The 16269-nt window shown below is 35.5% G+C and overlaps 1 protein-coding gene across 1 annotated transcript in view; it reads left to right on the top strand.

Annotated features, from left to right (window-relative positions):
* The window catches only part of MICU3 (mitochondrial calcium uptake 3), a gene marked incomplete at its 5' end in the record, with an annotated part of 41757 nt that extends 32953 nt beyond the window's left edge, over window positions 1-8804 (top strand). The window contains one exon of the mRNA XM_085305521.1: window positions 6403-8804. Coding sequence (XP_085161647.1) covers window positions 6403-6513 — 111 coding nt within the window. The remainder of the gene's footprint in view (window positions 1-6402) is intronic.
* Between the last annotated feature and the right edge of the window lie 7465 nt (window positions 8805-16269).

Here is a 16269-nt window from a genome sequence, read left to right as displayed (position 1 = left end):
ATACGTTACTAATTCAATTTTTATAAAAGTTGTACTAAAATGTTTGCCAACAAGGATCTTGGTGTTAATACATACCTTGTTACTAGGACCATGTGTTTTAGAAAAGGGCTTTATGTAGTCTTATAGTTTGACTAAGGCAAAGAGTTATTCAGGTCTGATGAAACTGGAATTCTGCAAGGTCAGTACATGCCAGCTTTGTCCTGTTTAAAAGCTAAGCTATAAATTAATAAAGTTGAGGATGGTCAGGTCCTACCTCTTTAGGAGTTTAATAAATACTCATTTTAACATATATTTCAGGTTAGTTTTTGAAAAAACAAACATCTTAAAGAGTTAATCAAATGATATTTCTCTCTTTCTGGAATTACAGTGTTATGAACTGAAAACTTTTTTCTTTTTTAGTATTTTGAAATGAAGTGGTATATTGAGCTGCCATCAAGTGGTCAATCAGAGTATTGCTATAAGCTCATTAAAACATGCAGAAATGAAAAGCTTTTTTGCTGGCTGTTTGGGTTAAAATAGTTATTTCCATTTTTGTAGCTTAAAAAATACTTAAGTAGATCTCCTTTCCTTTATAATTTCCATTTTTGTAGCTTAAAAAATACTTAAGTAGATCCCCTTTCCTTTATAAATTCCTTTTTAAACTGAAATATTTGGAACTTAAAGACTAAATGATAAACATTTTAGCTAGCACATACTATACTGTAACTACTAGCTATTCATCACTTAAACTCATTTTTTTGTATTTTCATGATACTGTTGTCTTTTGCTTACCTCTGGCTGCCTTCACATGTTGTTTGCATCTGCGCACTCTCCGTCTTCTGCTCCACAGGGCTACAAACCTATACAGAGGTATACTACTTTCAAATCCTGCGTGAGGAAGGAACTCTATAGCAGATAAATTACGGTATGTGTTAGCTGCTCAGAGTGTGCTGGCATGCTTGCAGGAGTGGCTGAATGTTAAACCATCATTGCTTTGTTTCCCATTTCAAAATTCAGGAAGAGATTATCTGATTGTAACCAATGTAGCAGCTCAAAATGTCATGTTGTGTTTTTGACTGAAGTAATAGAATTTTATTCTGGAGTTGGCAATAAGTCAGTCACGCTGTCAGTGTTTTGTAAGCCAGTTGCTATTTTGTGCTATGTTTGGAACAGGGAGAAGTATTATTTCATAGTTTCTGTTGCTGTTTTCTGTCCATCTGTTCTGTGACCATTTTTCAATAATACCTGAGTTACCTATGGCTAATAAGTATTTATCAATCAAGATTGCAATTTTGATTTAAACATAATGTGTTTTTGGCACTATTAATGCTACACCAGCAATTCTCAATAATAGGTACCTGTGGCCACATGTGACCACCATGGCCATTCTTGTATAGTCATCACATGAATATTCATTCTTACAATTAAACTGCATTGTAAGAACTGCAGTGTGAATATTCTGTAGCCTATCGTGAAACTCTTTGTCACACTTTGGCCCCAGCAGAAACATGTCAGTAAATGTTTAGAACATAAAACTCTTCATTTGTGAAGTAAGAGTTTACTTCTTTGCAATTTAGTGCACTTTTTTGCACTTTTTTTTCCTGTTCATTTTTATAGACTTTGTGGTAGTTACTCCAAAGATTGTTAACAGCTAATGTAGGTTCCAGATTCTTCACCTCTTTAGTGGAGAGAAAGAAGATGTCTGTTATGACAAACTAGTCCTGCAGCAATTCGGATCTGGTGTGGGGAGACTCAGTGTATTAATCTCATGTGCTGCCAAGCCATTAGGGTTTGGCTACAGTTTCCCCRCTGTTTTTAGTTCTGGAACACTGTGGCACAATATCAAACTCTGATTCTCTCTGTAATAACCATCTTTGGATGCCTCCATACATCCTAAAATTGGCACCTGGTTTTCTAAATCCCTCCCCATTTCTTGCAGAGTCCTCTCTGACCACTTGCAGGCCAGTGAGCTTTCTGGGGCTCTGACTGAGATGTTCTGAAACAGCATGGCAGGGAAGCAAGGAACCCATAGTAGAATTTTTAGGGGTCTTGTTTACCTGAGGTGATGTCTGCTTCCAGCACAGTGGGAAAATCTAAGTCATTCAGGATAAGTGAGAGATGAGGCCCATTTCTTCAGATTACACCATTACTCAGACTGGTTGCCATCCAGCTCACCAGTCCCGCTAATGGTTTTCTTTTGTAGACCCCGGTGCAAGAGAGGGAAGGGAGAGGGGATATACCTCAACTACTGGCTCACTCCCATGGCAAAGCATGTTCTTTGTCCCGACCTATGCTCTTTGGGACTCTTCATGTCATTTTTTTCAAAAAAGTGTCACATCATGACCAGGCTGGTTCTGTGAAATGCAGTATAAAGAACTGTTTGGGGAATGCCCAGAGTTATACAGCTCAAGCATCCAATATTTTACTCAAGAAGAGAGGACAGGAGTTCTGCTTGATGTGTGTGCAGTCTCTTGTGTTACATGTAGACTTAGCATCAGTAGGACTTTTTCTATATTATTTTGGTTAACTATTAGCTAAGCATTAATCCCATTTCTTAAGTTATACTTCCTCTTTATGAGTATAAATGCAAATACTGAAGCRTTGTATTAATACACAAGGAATAGAATCTTTACAAAGTATCTAGTTTCTTCACCTTGCTAATGTGAAATGTAAGTAACTAATGAAATAGTTAAAACAACATTTTAGTAATCCAACATGCCAGTTACATAAGAGGAAATTCATTGTTTAAAATTAATTTCATGTAACTTCATCTCTCTGAAACTCACGCTTTTGACTCTTTCTTGCTTCTTTCACAAGGTCTTTTTAAAAACATTATTTTAGGAGTACTTTCTCTTCTTTAGCCCCACTGATTCTGCCACACCTGACATTGTTACATGTCAAGTATTATATAAACTGTAAACTCCTCAAGATAGGGAACAGCTCTCATAAGAAACTGATAAAATGTTGTACAGTCATGATGCTTTCCTAATAATTTCAATAGAGAGCCTGTGACCAACAGGAACAAAATAYAATGACACAAAAGAATCCAATATCTAATCATCAAGCCTATTAAAATTAGCTTGGTAACAAATGGAGAGACTGTGGTAAAAGCATTAAGTTTAAGTGTCTAGACATCTTTATGGATGTTTGAATTCAGGCTGTAAGTTAATTCATTCATCCATTGAGATGGAGTAACCTGAAAAAGCCAATATACCGTGGAGATTTATAAAGGGAGATTTTATTAATTTTATATAAAGTCATTCTCAAGAAAATTCTTTAAAGATGAATAACTATGTCTACACTACACACTGTGGGACAGTACAGAGAAACCAGATTTGTTCTCAGTGCACTAACTGGGTTACCAGCAACCTCACTGCAGTAGCATATAGTTTGAAGATGGTTAATTTACCCTGCTCCTTTTCCCACAGGGAGCTCTCAGATGCTATGATTAAGACAGCTCTACAGAAGCAAGCTTAGGTRCCAGAAGCAATATTGGATTTCTGTTCCCTGTGCACTGAAGAATGCAGTGTAAATCTCAGATGTATAAAATACCCTCTTCTCTAGCAGCATATTAGTCAGCTACTGCTCTTCACTTGAGCATTTGCTCTGTGTTTCTTGTAATGAGTTACACTGACGTATCCCATTGTTAGCTATTCTGAGTTCTTTTTATAAAATGTTATATAATTTACAATATCTATGTGTATCTGTTGTATTTCTTAAAGCTTGTTGTAAATGTCAGTTAATAGAAATTGAACTTCAGCCAAAACATACCAGAAATGATTTGGAGTTAGTTACTGTGGAGGAAAATAGAACTAATTCTGTCTTTGTCAGGTAGTGGGGAATAAAAATGAATTTACATAATTCTGAAACTAATTATTTTGTAGTTTATTTTTTAAATAGAAAAGAGCATAAAGGCTGAGTCATTAGAGGGTTGAAATTGAGCATGTATTTCCATTGATTAGTTAAATTTCAGTCTGATTTACAAAGAAACACATAACTGTATGTGAAATTAAAAATATCTGCTGCAAGTACATCCCAAAGTTAGATGCAATATCGTAACATTTTTAATTTGTTCCAAATAGAAATGTAAAGTTCATCATTTATGCTTTCATATAATTTGTGTGGTAAACCTAGATCTCTTATGAAAGATACTATGATATTTGGCATGCTTATCACCTTTGAATCTTTACTCTGAAATGAGATGAACAGCTTCTGCTGTACATTACATATCTCTAAATTGCACTCATGACATTTGCTTCAGAGCATAATGTCATAGCCATATAATAAAAAATGAAAATCTGTCCTTGAGGAACAGCCATACTAACTCTGTGCAGTCTAAACAGCTGACAGCATTCCTGGAGAGCTTCTCTTTCTCTGCAGTTCTTATTGCAAGGCAGAGCACTTGCCTTGGTGTCGGTAGGAGTTCTTTGCGTGTGCTGTGAGGAGAACAGAAATAATACTGTAGTAGAGAACTGCCACACAGAGCTGACAGGAGAATTCTGCTTTGAATATTTTATGGATGGGTTACCTAAGAAGTTTCTAACCAAGCCCCCTCAGTGGTAATTTCAGAAAAAGGAAGCTAGAGGCCAACTTTAATAGGGATTCAAGCCCATTTGAAAGTTCTATTCACTAACTTACTGGTACTTACTCAGTAACTGTAGTATATATTAAGACTGTAATTCCAGTTTTGTTGACTTCTAAAATATTGAAATTAAATATCATACATCAGAGTTGTAAATCGAGTTATTAAGAGGTATATCCCACTAATTTCTTGAAAAACTTAAGATTTTTGCATTAACTGTTTTCTACATTCTGAGTTTTGTCGGTTATCTGTATTTCTGACTAAGGATTTTAGGAAGTAAGAGTTAATAGCTTAAAACAATGTTTTGGGACTGATGGGGGAGGAAAYTTTGTTTTGAGAAACACGTGAAAGACTTGCATGAATCATTTCTAGTCATGTTTCAACGGCAAATTGCTATCTCCCATAAATATCTTTTCAGTCAGATGAGATTAAAATTTGTCATATAGCTAATAATTTGAAGGCTTTTAATTTCTCTGCTTTCCTAATATACAACAATTGAATATATCCATCATAAGAGAGCTTTTAAAAAGCAGCCAGTTGAAGACTGCTTCATATCCCTTCTCTGAGGCAGATAAAGTGAGTAGCATATGATAACCTTACCTTACTGTTTCTACAGAAGCAACTAGAAATCGCGAGATTTGGTCTTCTAAAACTGACTAGCATCTTAAAAATGTATCTGCAGTGGGAGGAAAATCTTCTAGAAAAATGCAAAACATCAGAGAGTATGAGGACAAAATGTTCTATTAAATTTGGTACACTGAGAGTATGTATAACAACAATACATACATTAGAAGTAAGCTGATGAGTGGTTAATGTAGTTCAGCATTTCTTTTAATACTCTGATATTCATGAACATTATATAAATCTGTTTCATAAAATAAAAACATGCATATCTTAAAATACTGATTAATCAGCTGAATATGCTTTTGTTAAATAATGCAACGCATTTTGCAATTAATGCATTTTTAGTAAGATTGACCATGRATCTCAACTAAATAATGTATTCACATAAGTATTGTTTCCAGTCTTTCTCCTGAACACTGTACCACTTGCTTCCAGATACTGGACTTCACTTCTAAGTTGGATTACAATTTAAAATTACTTTTTAACCCTTCTGATTTATCTATGGCAATTACAGTTCCTGTTCCTCCCTTAACTGTTTTCCCCAACTACTGTAACATTTAGTCCCTCACCATCTTTAATGTATTCACCATCAAAATACACTTGTGAAGTTAGGAAGAGTGGAAGAAATAAGATGATCTAGTGAGTCCGCAGGTGGTGAATCTTCCAGGCCAGTCACTGGCCATATTCCTCCCCACTCAGTGGACACTTGTGAAYATCACTGAACTAAAATGCAATTTAGGATTGAGATACCGTAGAATAAAGAAGCTTTCTTGTCATCTGCCTATATTATAACTAGCTTTAGCTAATGCCAATAATGCCTCAGTTTCATGTGTGTCAAGAATTTCTTACGCTTTTAATTATGCTAGAGGTGAACTTCTTAGTACAATGTGAACATAAAAGAGTAAGAAACAAAGGATACAGACAGTAGTACATATCTGAATAGAGAGGATATACTTCCTCGTAGTTATTAATATAAATAGCAATTTCTAGAATGATCACTCTACTTTGTGAAGTGAGGATGCATTTTGAAAACTTACCTGCACATACATTTATAATCCTGATCTTACAGAAGTAGTTCTGAGACATGGAAGTATTTGATTTTTCATAATTAAACATTAAACCGTCTATCCAGTTTAAATGAATTTGAGTAAAATTTAATGCTGTGTTAAGGAATTTAGCGAATATCTTCCAATGGTGTGTTTGTTCACTTTTCACAGGAGACCCCAAAATAYGGTTGGAATGATTATTATTCTTGTGTGATGACTGTAACCAGTGAACATCTCAGAGATCTGTGGAAGCAATTTYGGAGACGTGATATGCTGAGATAAAGAAAGAATGACTGTGGGCACTGGTTCTAGCTATTTATTCCTATATACATTGAATGAAGAACAAACTAACCCCGGGTGAATCATGAATCTTCCAGCTGCAGTAGATAACACAGGATTTTTTTTTCCACTTAATACAGTGATCACAACTATTTATCAGTATTATTTTATGTAAGCAATGAAATAACTATCATCTGATTGGCAGAAGTTTTCGTTAAGAACATTTTGAACGGGTTGTCATTATTTTACAATRTGTTTGTCATTTAAAAGAAAATAAGTGTTACACCTGGGTAAGCACACCTTTTGACAATGAAGAGAAACTGTTTGTATCAGCTTAGAGTATGAATCTGCTTTCAGAAGAGCACTATTAACAGTTTGCAATGCTAAATTGGGAATGAGAAAACATTATGTAGCATAACAGTTATATACAAGGTGAATGTATAAATGAAGCTCTTAGAAGCTAACAAAGCTGTTACTTTTTAAAAAGGTAAAATATTATAATGTGAATGCTAGGTATTTACCTAAAAAAAGGTACTGTATGGACTATAAYGTTCAAATTCTGTGAGTCTTACTATTATGTTTGTTATCTTTGAAAAGTATTAATTTTAAGATATTTTATGAGCAATATGTTGAGGAGGAGGTGTCAAAATATTCTAATTCATGTTAGGTAACGCACAACTATGGAGTATTTATCATAAACTTTATTTCCATACATATAAATTCACTGATATATTTCCAGTAGAGTATAACTTTATGTGTTTCTTGTGAATAGTGCACTTTTATATGAGGTAAGACATGGCACTGTGAAAAAATTATAGTTGTCTGATTTGCTACTCTGCAATGCAGTTTCTATTAGTAATATTCTTGTGTTTGTGTCAAACAAAAAAGCAAAGCAAAATATGAGTGCATGCAGTAGTACAGAGCAACACTYGCTAAATATTATTTGAATATTAGGACTCAAATGTTAACCTTACTAAGGTTTTGGACACTACAAATAATCAGTGGCCACCATGATCTTTCATGCCATGGGGGTTTCAGTATTATTGAAACTACCCTAAAGGCACTCCGTTGCGTTTGTTTCTCGTATTTTCTAAAATTTTTCTTCTTGATTCAGCAGCAGCCTTTTTTCACTCCTTTTCAGGATGGATCATGTAATGTGAATGAAACCCAAACAAATGTGAATACATAGTTTTTGTATCATTCTTGAAAAGATTCACTGGACATTAAATTATCCTGTATCTGTTCAGGAACAATCTATGCATTGAAAGACTTCTAGCTGACTACACACTAAAATTAATATCAATAAATTAGTGTTATTAGAAAGGTAAGTATTTGGTATAGTCAACTCAAATATAACCAAACTATTAGATTCAAATTAATRGTTTTTAAAATTTTTATTGAAAACTTATGAAAAATATAGTTAGTGCATATATTGCTCTAATACCATTTTCATTATATATTAATAGAAAAAGATGTGTAGCATCTGTTCAAGTACACTTAGGTTCAGAAATGCTTAATTTATAAGATTTATCTCTTTAAAAATAAAATGGATAAAGAAAGCTGTTCTTTAAGAAATTCCACCCTGTGAATTTTAGAAAAAAATCATGCCATTTAGAGTATCTTTTTAGTTGTGGTTTTAATCCACAAAGAAGCCAATTCAGAAAACTTTTGAAGGATTTCATTTTGAAGGCTTTAATTAATATTTCATGRTAAATACTTACCAAGTTTCTAGCTTGGCCTCCTCAAATTACTGACAACAAGGAAAATCAGAAATCTGGGATAAAGGTTCTTGAATTGACACAATAGTATATGGATAAGCTGCGATCCCTGTGTGATCAGTTAGGGAATCAATTGGTATTCAGTGTATTATGGTTCCCAGAATGGTGTCTCTGCTTCTTACCAGTGTACTCAAAACTGACTTGTGGTACTTCAGTAACAAAAGACGAAGAATGGGAAGGAAGGATAGAGGTTACCAAAGGGGCTCCCCTACTTCCTCTTCAGTCACTACTGCCTGCTCACAGTGATGCCTCCCCTTGGAGGAAGAAGAAGCACCATCACAATTTTGCTGCTCCACTACCCTGGGCAACAGTGCACTTTGCTTTATGACTGGCTTGAGACAATTGTAACATTTTTCTATATATTTCCTGTAGTCACTTAATATAAAATAGAATGTGAAAGTGTCAGATTAGCTTTTACGAGTATTTTTCTCTTGTTTATAATAATTTATGTAATATAGGGTATGAAATTATGGATATCATATTCCTGTTTATTTCAAAATAAATATTTAAAACTAATTTTCTTTGCAGTGTTAATTATTCAAATTTGTCATAAAAATATTTTTTTGCAAAATATGGAAATAAAAGTGCTTTGAATGGGTATATCGCCATGACAAAAAAAAAAAATACTTTTTTGCTCTTTTCTTTAGATAACTACACTGTCCTGCCACCAAATTCTGTACAAAAGAGCTGAAAGTGCAAGGACAGACAGGTGAAAACAAAGCAGGCTAATGAGATGTGCCATCTGTTGTAGAGGCACCCCTCGGGGAGGCAGCAGTCAGGGTATTGGATAAAAGCTTATTCAAAATCCCCCACATTTTTGGCAGCAAGAACTGTGTATGCTGCCACTAAGTTATGTGAAAGTGCAAATGAAGGCTTTGTTTTTGTAGAACCAACTCTTGTTGCAGAGTTTTCTACAAAGTTTTTCTTTTTTAGAACCAACTCTTTTATACATATATATATATATATATATATATATAAAAATATATATAGTGAATTCTTAGGAACTATCTCTTGATGCCCAGACCAGCCGTAAATTGTGTTAAAATGTTAAACCTACAGCTTTGGGTAGCTTTGTGATTATAACTTACTTTTGCCTGAGCTCTGATGACTTTCTAGTTCTCAGTAGAATATTGTTTATTGTAAGCTGCTTCTTGCTAATCTTAYAATGTTTAAAATTACACTGGCAGGTTCTATCCTTGCATACTTTTACAGTAAGTTAATATAAATTACTTCCACTGCAAATTCTTGTGTTTTGTAACACAGAAGAAAGTTACCAGCCTGAAGAAAAAAAAAAAGAAATACTACTTAATGGTGACTTGGATCAAATTGTTGATTTCCTTGATTTTCTGTAGTTGTTTGATCATCTCTCCTAAATTTAGATAGAAAAGAGAATACATTCAAATGAGAGAAAAGGGTAAAGGAATTTTTCACTTTGTTTTGGTTTGCCATTGTGTAATATTCTCTAAATAATGCTTTGGATTGCTCTGTTGTTCCCCTCAGGACACTTTAAAAACAGTTGATCGCAAAAGAACTCCAGACTGATGTTTGGCAGAAGGAAGAGAATCAGATCAAAACCTCCACTATTCAAATAATTAATCTGAAACAAAATAATTTAGAGAAATATAGAGTCTGAAGTCCCCTTAAAATCAAGTCAAAAGGAATAAGAATACTTTGTTTAATATATGTGGGGGCAGAATATACAGTATTTTTCCCTATATGTGAATATCCCTGGTGTAGTTTGGCATCCTGAACCTGTCAGCAGATGATGCCCTTGGATATGCGGTATGGATTTTTTTTACACACAAAAATGTTATTAAATACAAGAAAGYGTGCTTTAAACTTGAATGAGTAATGTTAATTTCCACCAATACCTTSCTTATAAATTATTCCCCTAGAGGAACACAGGAACTTTTCCAGCTTCTATTTTGTAACTATTCACTGAAAGCAACTTTTCATTTACAACTCTCTTCTGACAGTGTTTGTAATCCAGTGTTTGTAAATAGCCACACCTGTAAGCCATGCCTTTTTAATAACCACTTTCACTGTTAAGTGGTTTCAAGTGATTTGCCTTAGGTTATAATGGAGTTCATCTAACTCATTTTAACCCTGATTCAGAAGCCGCAACCATCACTGAACCCAAATCCAAGAGTACAGTGCTTTAAAGATAAACTTTCAGGTATGCAATTCTGTTCAGTAAAATACTGAGTCTCAAGATAGAAACACAGGCTCTCTAATGAATACATGCAGAGAATTACATGAAATCCGTAAATACCATAAACTGCTAAACTAGTTAACTGGGCAGTACTGACTATAGAGATGCCATAAGGTGGTGTTCCAGGTAGCTGGAACTGGACTACATCAGGGCTGCCACGACCCCGCTCTGCTCTCCTACCCACCTCCCTCCTCTGCCTTCTATTACACTTTCTTTCACTGCCGGTAGCGCTCGTGTCACTGCGTGGTGAGATGGCTCAATTCAGAATTAACACAGCAAAATATACCCCACGCATATRTGGGTATGTGTATATACACATGCAGTTACACTGTTTTCAACTGCTCCTGGTTACAAAAGTGCTGGTGATGTCACATGACAGGGAGTTGAAATACGTTACYGGAAGCAGAGGTGAAAAGCAGGACCATGGCAGTCAAAACTCAGAGACACTTAAGCTGCTGTGGTACTCTCTGCTATCAAATTACAGTTCTTGCCAGAGTTAACRTAGTTTGTAAAGAGAGTATGTCCTTGCACTTGGAAAGCCCATCATGCCACCCAGTAGAAGGAGCAGGGACTGGTGTGTARAACTTGGGCAAATACCCTGAAAGGCTACCAAATTTTCCTTCTCTGGCTCAATGAAATTTGCAGCTGCCTTTATATCATTTAAAAAAAAAAAAAAAAAAAAAAAAAGTTCAAAAAAAAAAAAAAAAAAAAAAAAAAGGACCAAATGCCAAAACTGGCCTAAAGACTGGCAGTTAAAACACTTCTTTGGGAAGTGAAAAAACAAAGAAATTAGGACTGTTGCTGCATTTTGTGAAGTGGCACATTCCGAGGATCTCTAGCAATAGCAACCATGAACACACGCAGGTATCGCATCCCTGGAMAAGGGTCAGACCTAGATATATGACCAAGGCACTGAGTTGGTCAGCTGAACCAAAGCATTTCCGGGCACCCAGGCAGATTTAAATTGCCTGAGGAAACCTAATTTAAAATACTAAAGTGTCCATAGCACTATTTACTTACTGTTAGGTAACAAAAAGAGAATGAGTTGTCAAACTGAAAGGTTTGTGTTTAGATGCCTACCTTTGGAATAAACTATTAACCCATATAACTTCTATTCCAAAGAGCAGAAACCACTGGGTCACATCACACAGCATGTAATGTCACTAGTATGATGAGATAAGCTTTCTTACAAATAGCTGTTTAGGGATTTCCCCCTCCATAGATCATGATTTTTGTACAAGCAAAGAAATGTCTTGGGGCATTGTATGAAATTATATTGCACTGGAACAACTAGTGGTTAGAACTGGTTTAATTTTTCCCACCCTACGTGGCAAAAGCAAAACAGCAGGGAAATGAAAACTTCAAACGATGAGTATGTTTCAAAAAAAAAAATACAATGAAATATTACTGCTGAAAGTGACAGAAGAGTGGGTGGATAACAAGCCCTAAATATGCCTTTTACAACTTCCTTGAAAGTAGACTCTAACAAACAGTATCATAYCACAGTTTCATCCAGGGATAGCAATCAAGTCTCCAGGAAGGATTTCATTACTTGAAGGGGAGCTGACTAACCCTCTCCTGCAGAGGAACAGGGCAAATTTCTACATCTTGAAAAACAAAGGTGGTAAAGGTTACAACAAAAATTAGGTTTGGCTATTCAGATGGTTACAAATAATTAAGTACCTAGCCAAGGTGAAGGAAGAAAGAGAAAGAACAAACATATTTGGATCAAGTCTCCAGTTAAAATAAATGTAAGGCACAGGAGTGTTTAAAACTGGAGTGGCTACCAAGATGCTTATTTTCATGTAGCTGGGAGCCACAAACCGTACACAGATGGTACTTGAATCCAGCTGGGATGCAACATACATTTCCTAACAGTGATGTTTTATGCAAGAGAAGTTGCAGAGGGATTTCTTTTCCTGTGTAGTAAGTTGTGCTCCAACACCTGAACGTTCTGGATTAAAGTAATTCACTAATGGGTAAGTGGAGAGCATCCCTTCTTCRCCAGGGAACCACTGGTTTGCCTAATTAGAGATCCTCTCAAGGAAATTCGCTTTGGTCAGATTAAATACATGTATGCATGAATGTATGTGTGTGTATCTGGGTGTTTGTGTATATTCCTGCTACTAACTGCTTGGCTATGTATTACACTTGTATAAACAGAAAAATTTATACTCCAGTTTTATTGCCTCTACTCTTCTTGCTGTGCCACTGAATATATGGGACATCTGGTCACTGAGAAACTATTCCATCATACCACATTGCTTACAGAGAAGAAAAGATGTTAATCAGTCCGTAAACCATTAAGTTCCTAGGCAGATTCTCTGAAGAATATCTATTATACATTTTTGTTGTGTGTTTATTTATCATTATATGGTCAGAGACAGTACTTCTTAGCTTATAAAAGCAAATAAAGCATAATACTTGCTTGRTAAAGCTGTAAAATTCAACTTTGCTCATCATTTATGTATTCTGCACAGTTTCAGAGTTTTAAGTGACCTCAAAAAATTATTGTTTCTAAGATATACCCCTGAAAATCACCAGAAAGTTACTCATGAGTTAATTAAACAAATCATGTTTTTATCACTTTAAAAGAGTTCCAGTGTTCAGAAAATCCATGACATATTAAAATGATCTAATAATCCAAAGCCTTATCTTTTCACATTGTTTAATGTAATTTTATAACTGAAATGTAATCAGATAGATACCCACATGGTATTTCCAGCTACTCATCATAACTCATGAATTAATTGTAAATGTGAGTATTATATGGCCAGCCTYGGACTAAGGGAATAAATTACTGCTAAAGTAATTCCCAATCTAAGTCTGACAAGCTTTCATTGTTCTTYTGGTTATTTTTTATTGTGGCTCATTTTGCTTTTTCATTCCTATTTTTTAGAAGTTTTTCTGACCTTTCAAACTGGTACAAAACTGGTCTGAAGAGAAAATGTATGTGAATTTATTTATAACAGATAATTTCTGTCTGCTCTGTATTAAACATTCTCCCTCACTTGAGAATTTTTCCTGTTTTGCTGCTATTATTTTACAAACTAATTATGAGGAACTATTTATCATGTTTTAATCAAATACATTCAAGATGTCTGTGCAACTTCATTAAACATATACAAACCTTCTACTGTCATTTGTTCTATAGGGATGACTCACTAAGATCAGAATAGTTTCTTACTTCTTAAATGCACCAAAACRTTCTTAACAGTTATCCATACACAATGAACACTGTATAAATGCAGCATGATCTATCTATAAAGTATCAAAAGAATTGTTAATGTTGCTAGCAATTAGAACAGTAATGTAATTTTTTATCTGGAGGCAGTACATTCAACAAAGCACAGCCCCCTAGACTTGTACAGGACTATTTTTTAATTGCAACTGCATACTAAAATACAAAAATCATTCCTTAGGAAATGAGGCAGTATTTGCACTTTCCACTTACAGATGAGGACTAAGCTGGAATCTCCCTAGCTTGCACAACCTGATATAGAAAATACTTCTCTACTATCAGGAATACCCAAAGGTATTCCAGAAGTGACACTTTTAAAAAGATCTGCCAGCAGCACCTTGCATGTAGAATGCTTCCTGCCTGAGGGGAGAAAACAAGTGGTATCACTTATGACAAGAACATTTTGTTTCAGTTTACCAGACACTCAGCCTCCCCCTCAAACCCCAACTACTTTCAGCCCAGCTCCTGACATGAAGAAAAGCTAGTGCCTTACTAAATCTTTTACATGTGAATACTTATACAAGCATCAATAAACTATGGCCCAAGTAACCTCTGATATCGTCATTGTAGAAAAAGGGTTTCTGAGTACTGGGCACATCTCTCTATAAATACCTCATGGTTTAGATTGCCCCAGCATTTACTTTTGCCATAATGCAGTACTCCTTTGAATATGCCCACTCCTGAGTTTTACTGCAGCTGCTGCTAACTAAGCTTTCTGCAGGTAGTACCACAGATCTAACAGAGGGAAGAGAAGGGAGGAAGGCATAAAAGAAAGGGTCTCTCGTGACCTACCTAAAGAGTGATAGCATTGCACAGGGAAAAGTGAATTGTGCGCATGGAGGAGAGCATGAGTGCCATGAGAGCCACAAGCACAAGGGCAAGAAAGAGGAAGGGTCTGGGATTCTTCAGAGCTCTCTAGSCAAAGGACACTCCAGAGTACTAAATGATCTCAGTCAAGGCAGAGGTTTTTTATGTCAGCTAAATTTTGTGCTGGCTAAATTGAARTTGGGCTTTGTACCAGCTTAATTAGGAACCCGAATGACCATTATTTTAGAGCGCTGGTAGAGAGCATGCCTACAATAAATAGTGAGAGGAGGATGGTACTGCTCATGAGAAAGCTGGACAGCTGGACCACAGAGGCCATTTTCCTGAAGGCATAACAGAAAGCATCTGACTAGGAAATGTATGATACAATTTGACGTCCTTGCAACACTTCATTTTTGTATTCTCACATCACTGCTACATTTCTATATACATGGTTTTACATAATAATTATTATTTTAAAGAATTAATTACTAAAAARTAATTATTAAAAAGTTTGCTTTAACATTTACCATCTTTCCCTGGCACATGTTGTGRTTGATAAGCCCTATAGCATACACAGTGTTTTCAAATGGCTTATAGGAGAATTATAAAGTCATGAGAATTGTTTTGCCAGTATATGTAAGTCAGTCTGCAAGTGCTGTTTGAACACTTACATWGTTTTAAGGAAACAGAAAATAATGCATTACTGGTTTTTCTTCCTGCATCCTTTGAAAAAACATGACAGAACAAACCAACAGGTACTGGAACATTAAAAGATTAATTCAAACTTACAATGTGTATTTGATGAGTGTAAAAAATAACAGCACATGATGTTTACAAAAAAAGTGACAATATCAAACAGCTTTTCATAGTGACCAAGCACCATACAAAAATGAACTCGCCCTTACAGAGCTTCTAGCTGCTAAATTCTCATGTTGTAACCGCGTTGTCCTGAAAAAACACAACACGTTATCTGARAGACGTCACCAAGAGGCATTTCCAAAGAGTGCCAAAAGCCATCAGATGGATTAAATTGCCTCTATTTCTTTTAACTTCTGTCAGTAAAGCATAGAGTATGCCTTCAAGCAGGAGTAACCACGCTGAAGTCAAATGCTTTAAATATTCTAGTAAGATTTTGGCCTCAGTGATGACTTGCATAACTCAATTACAGTTAAAATAATGTGTTTTATCAAGGCATCATTTTTGGTCCCTTTCCTCATGTTTTATGAAATACATTACGTAGGTATATCAAATTTGGTTTTCCGGTGCCTTTCACAATGTCTGTTTATGTCATTTGTCTCTTCCCTTTTGCCTTTTAGATCTCCCCAACCCCAATTTATGTCAGGTGCTAAGTTATTGTAAGTAAATTCAATACTTTCCATTATGTAGTACCATTTCTTAAGTAATTGTATTCCAGTCTTTCCACAGCACAACATTTTGTTCATTTTTCTTCTATAGTAACTACATACTGGGCAGATGGTTTCAGCGAGTGACATGCCAACCTCTTTCTTGAATAGATCATTTACCGCCATGGGATACTTAATCATTTTACGCATTCCTTTCAATCTATAACGTCTCGCTCCTTCAGTTTAGTTTACGACGGCTAACGGAAATTTCTCCGCCTGATCGTGAACGCCGAGGGACYCGTGATGGTGTAAAAACTCCCCGGCCCCACAGAAAGCCCCCAACAGCTCTGCGTGCGGCGCGGCGCGGCGGCCGCCGCC

The sequence above is a fragment of the Rhea americana genome, unplaced genomic scaffold (genome assembly GCF_003343005.1).
Source record: "Rhea americana isolate MKP2758 unplaced genomic scaffold, rheAme1 scaffold_221, whole genome shotgun sequence".
NCBI lineage: Eukaryota > Metazoa > Chordata > Aves > Rheiformes > Rheidae > Rhea > Rhea americana.
Note: the sequence above shows the minus strand (reverse complement) of the source record. Positions and strands in the feature narration are given on the sequence as shown.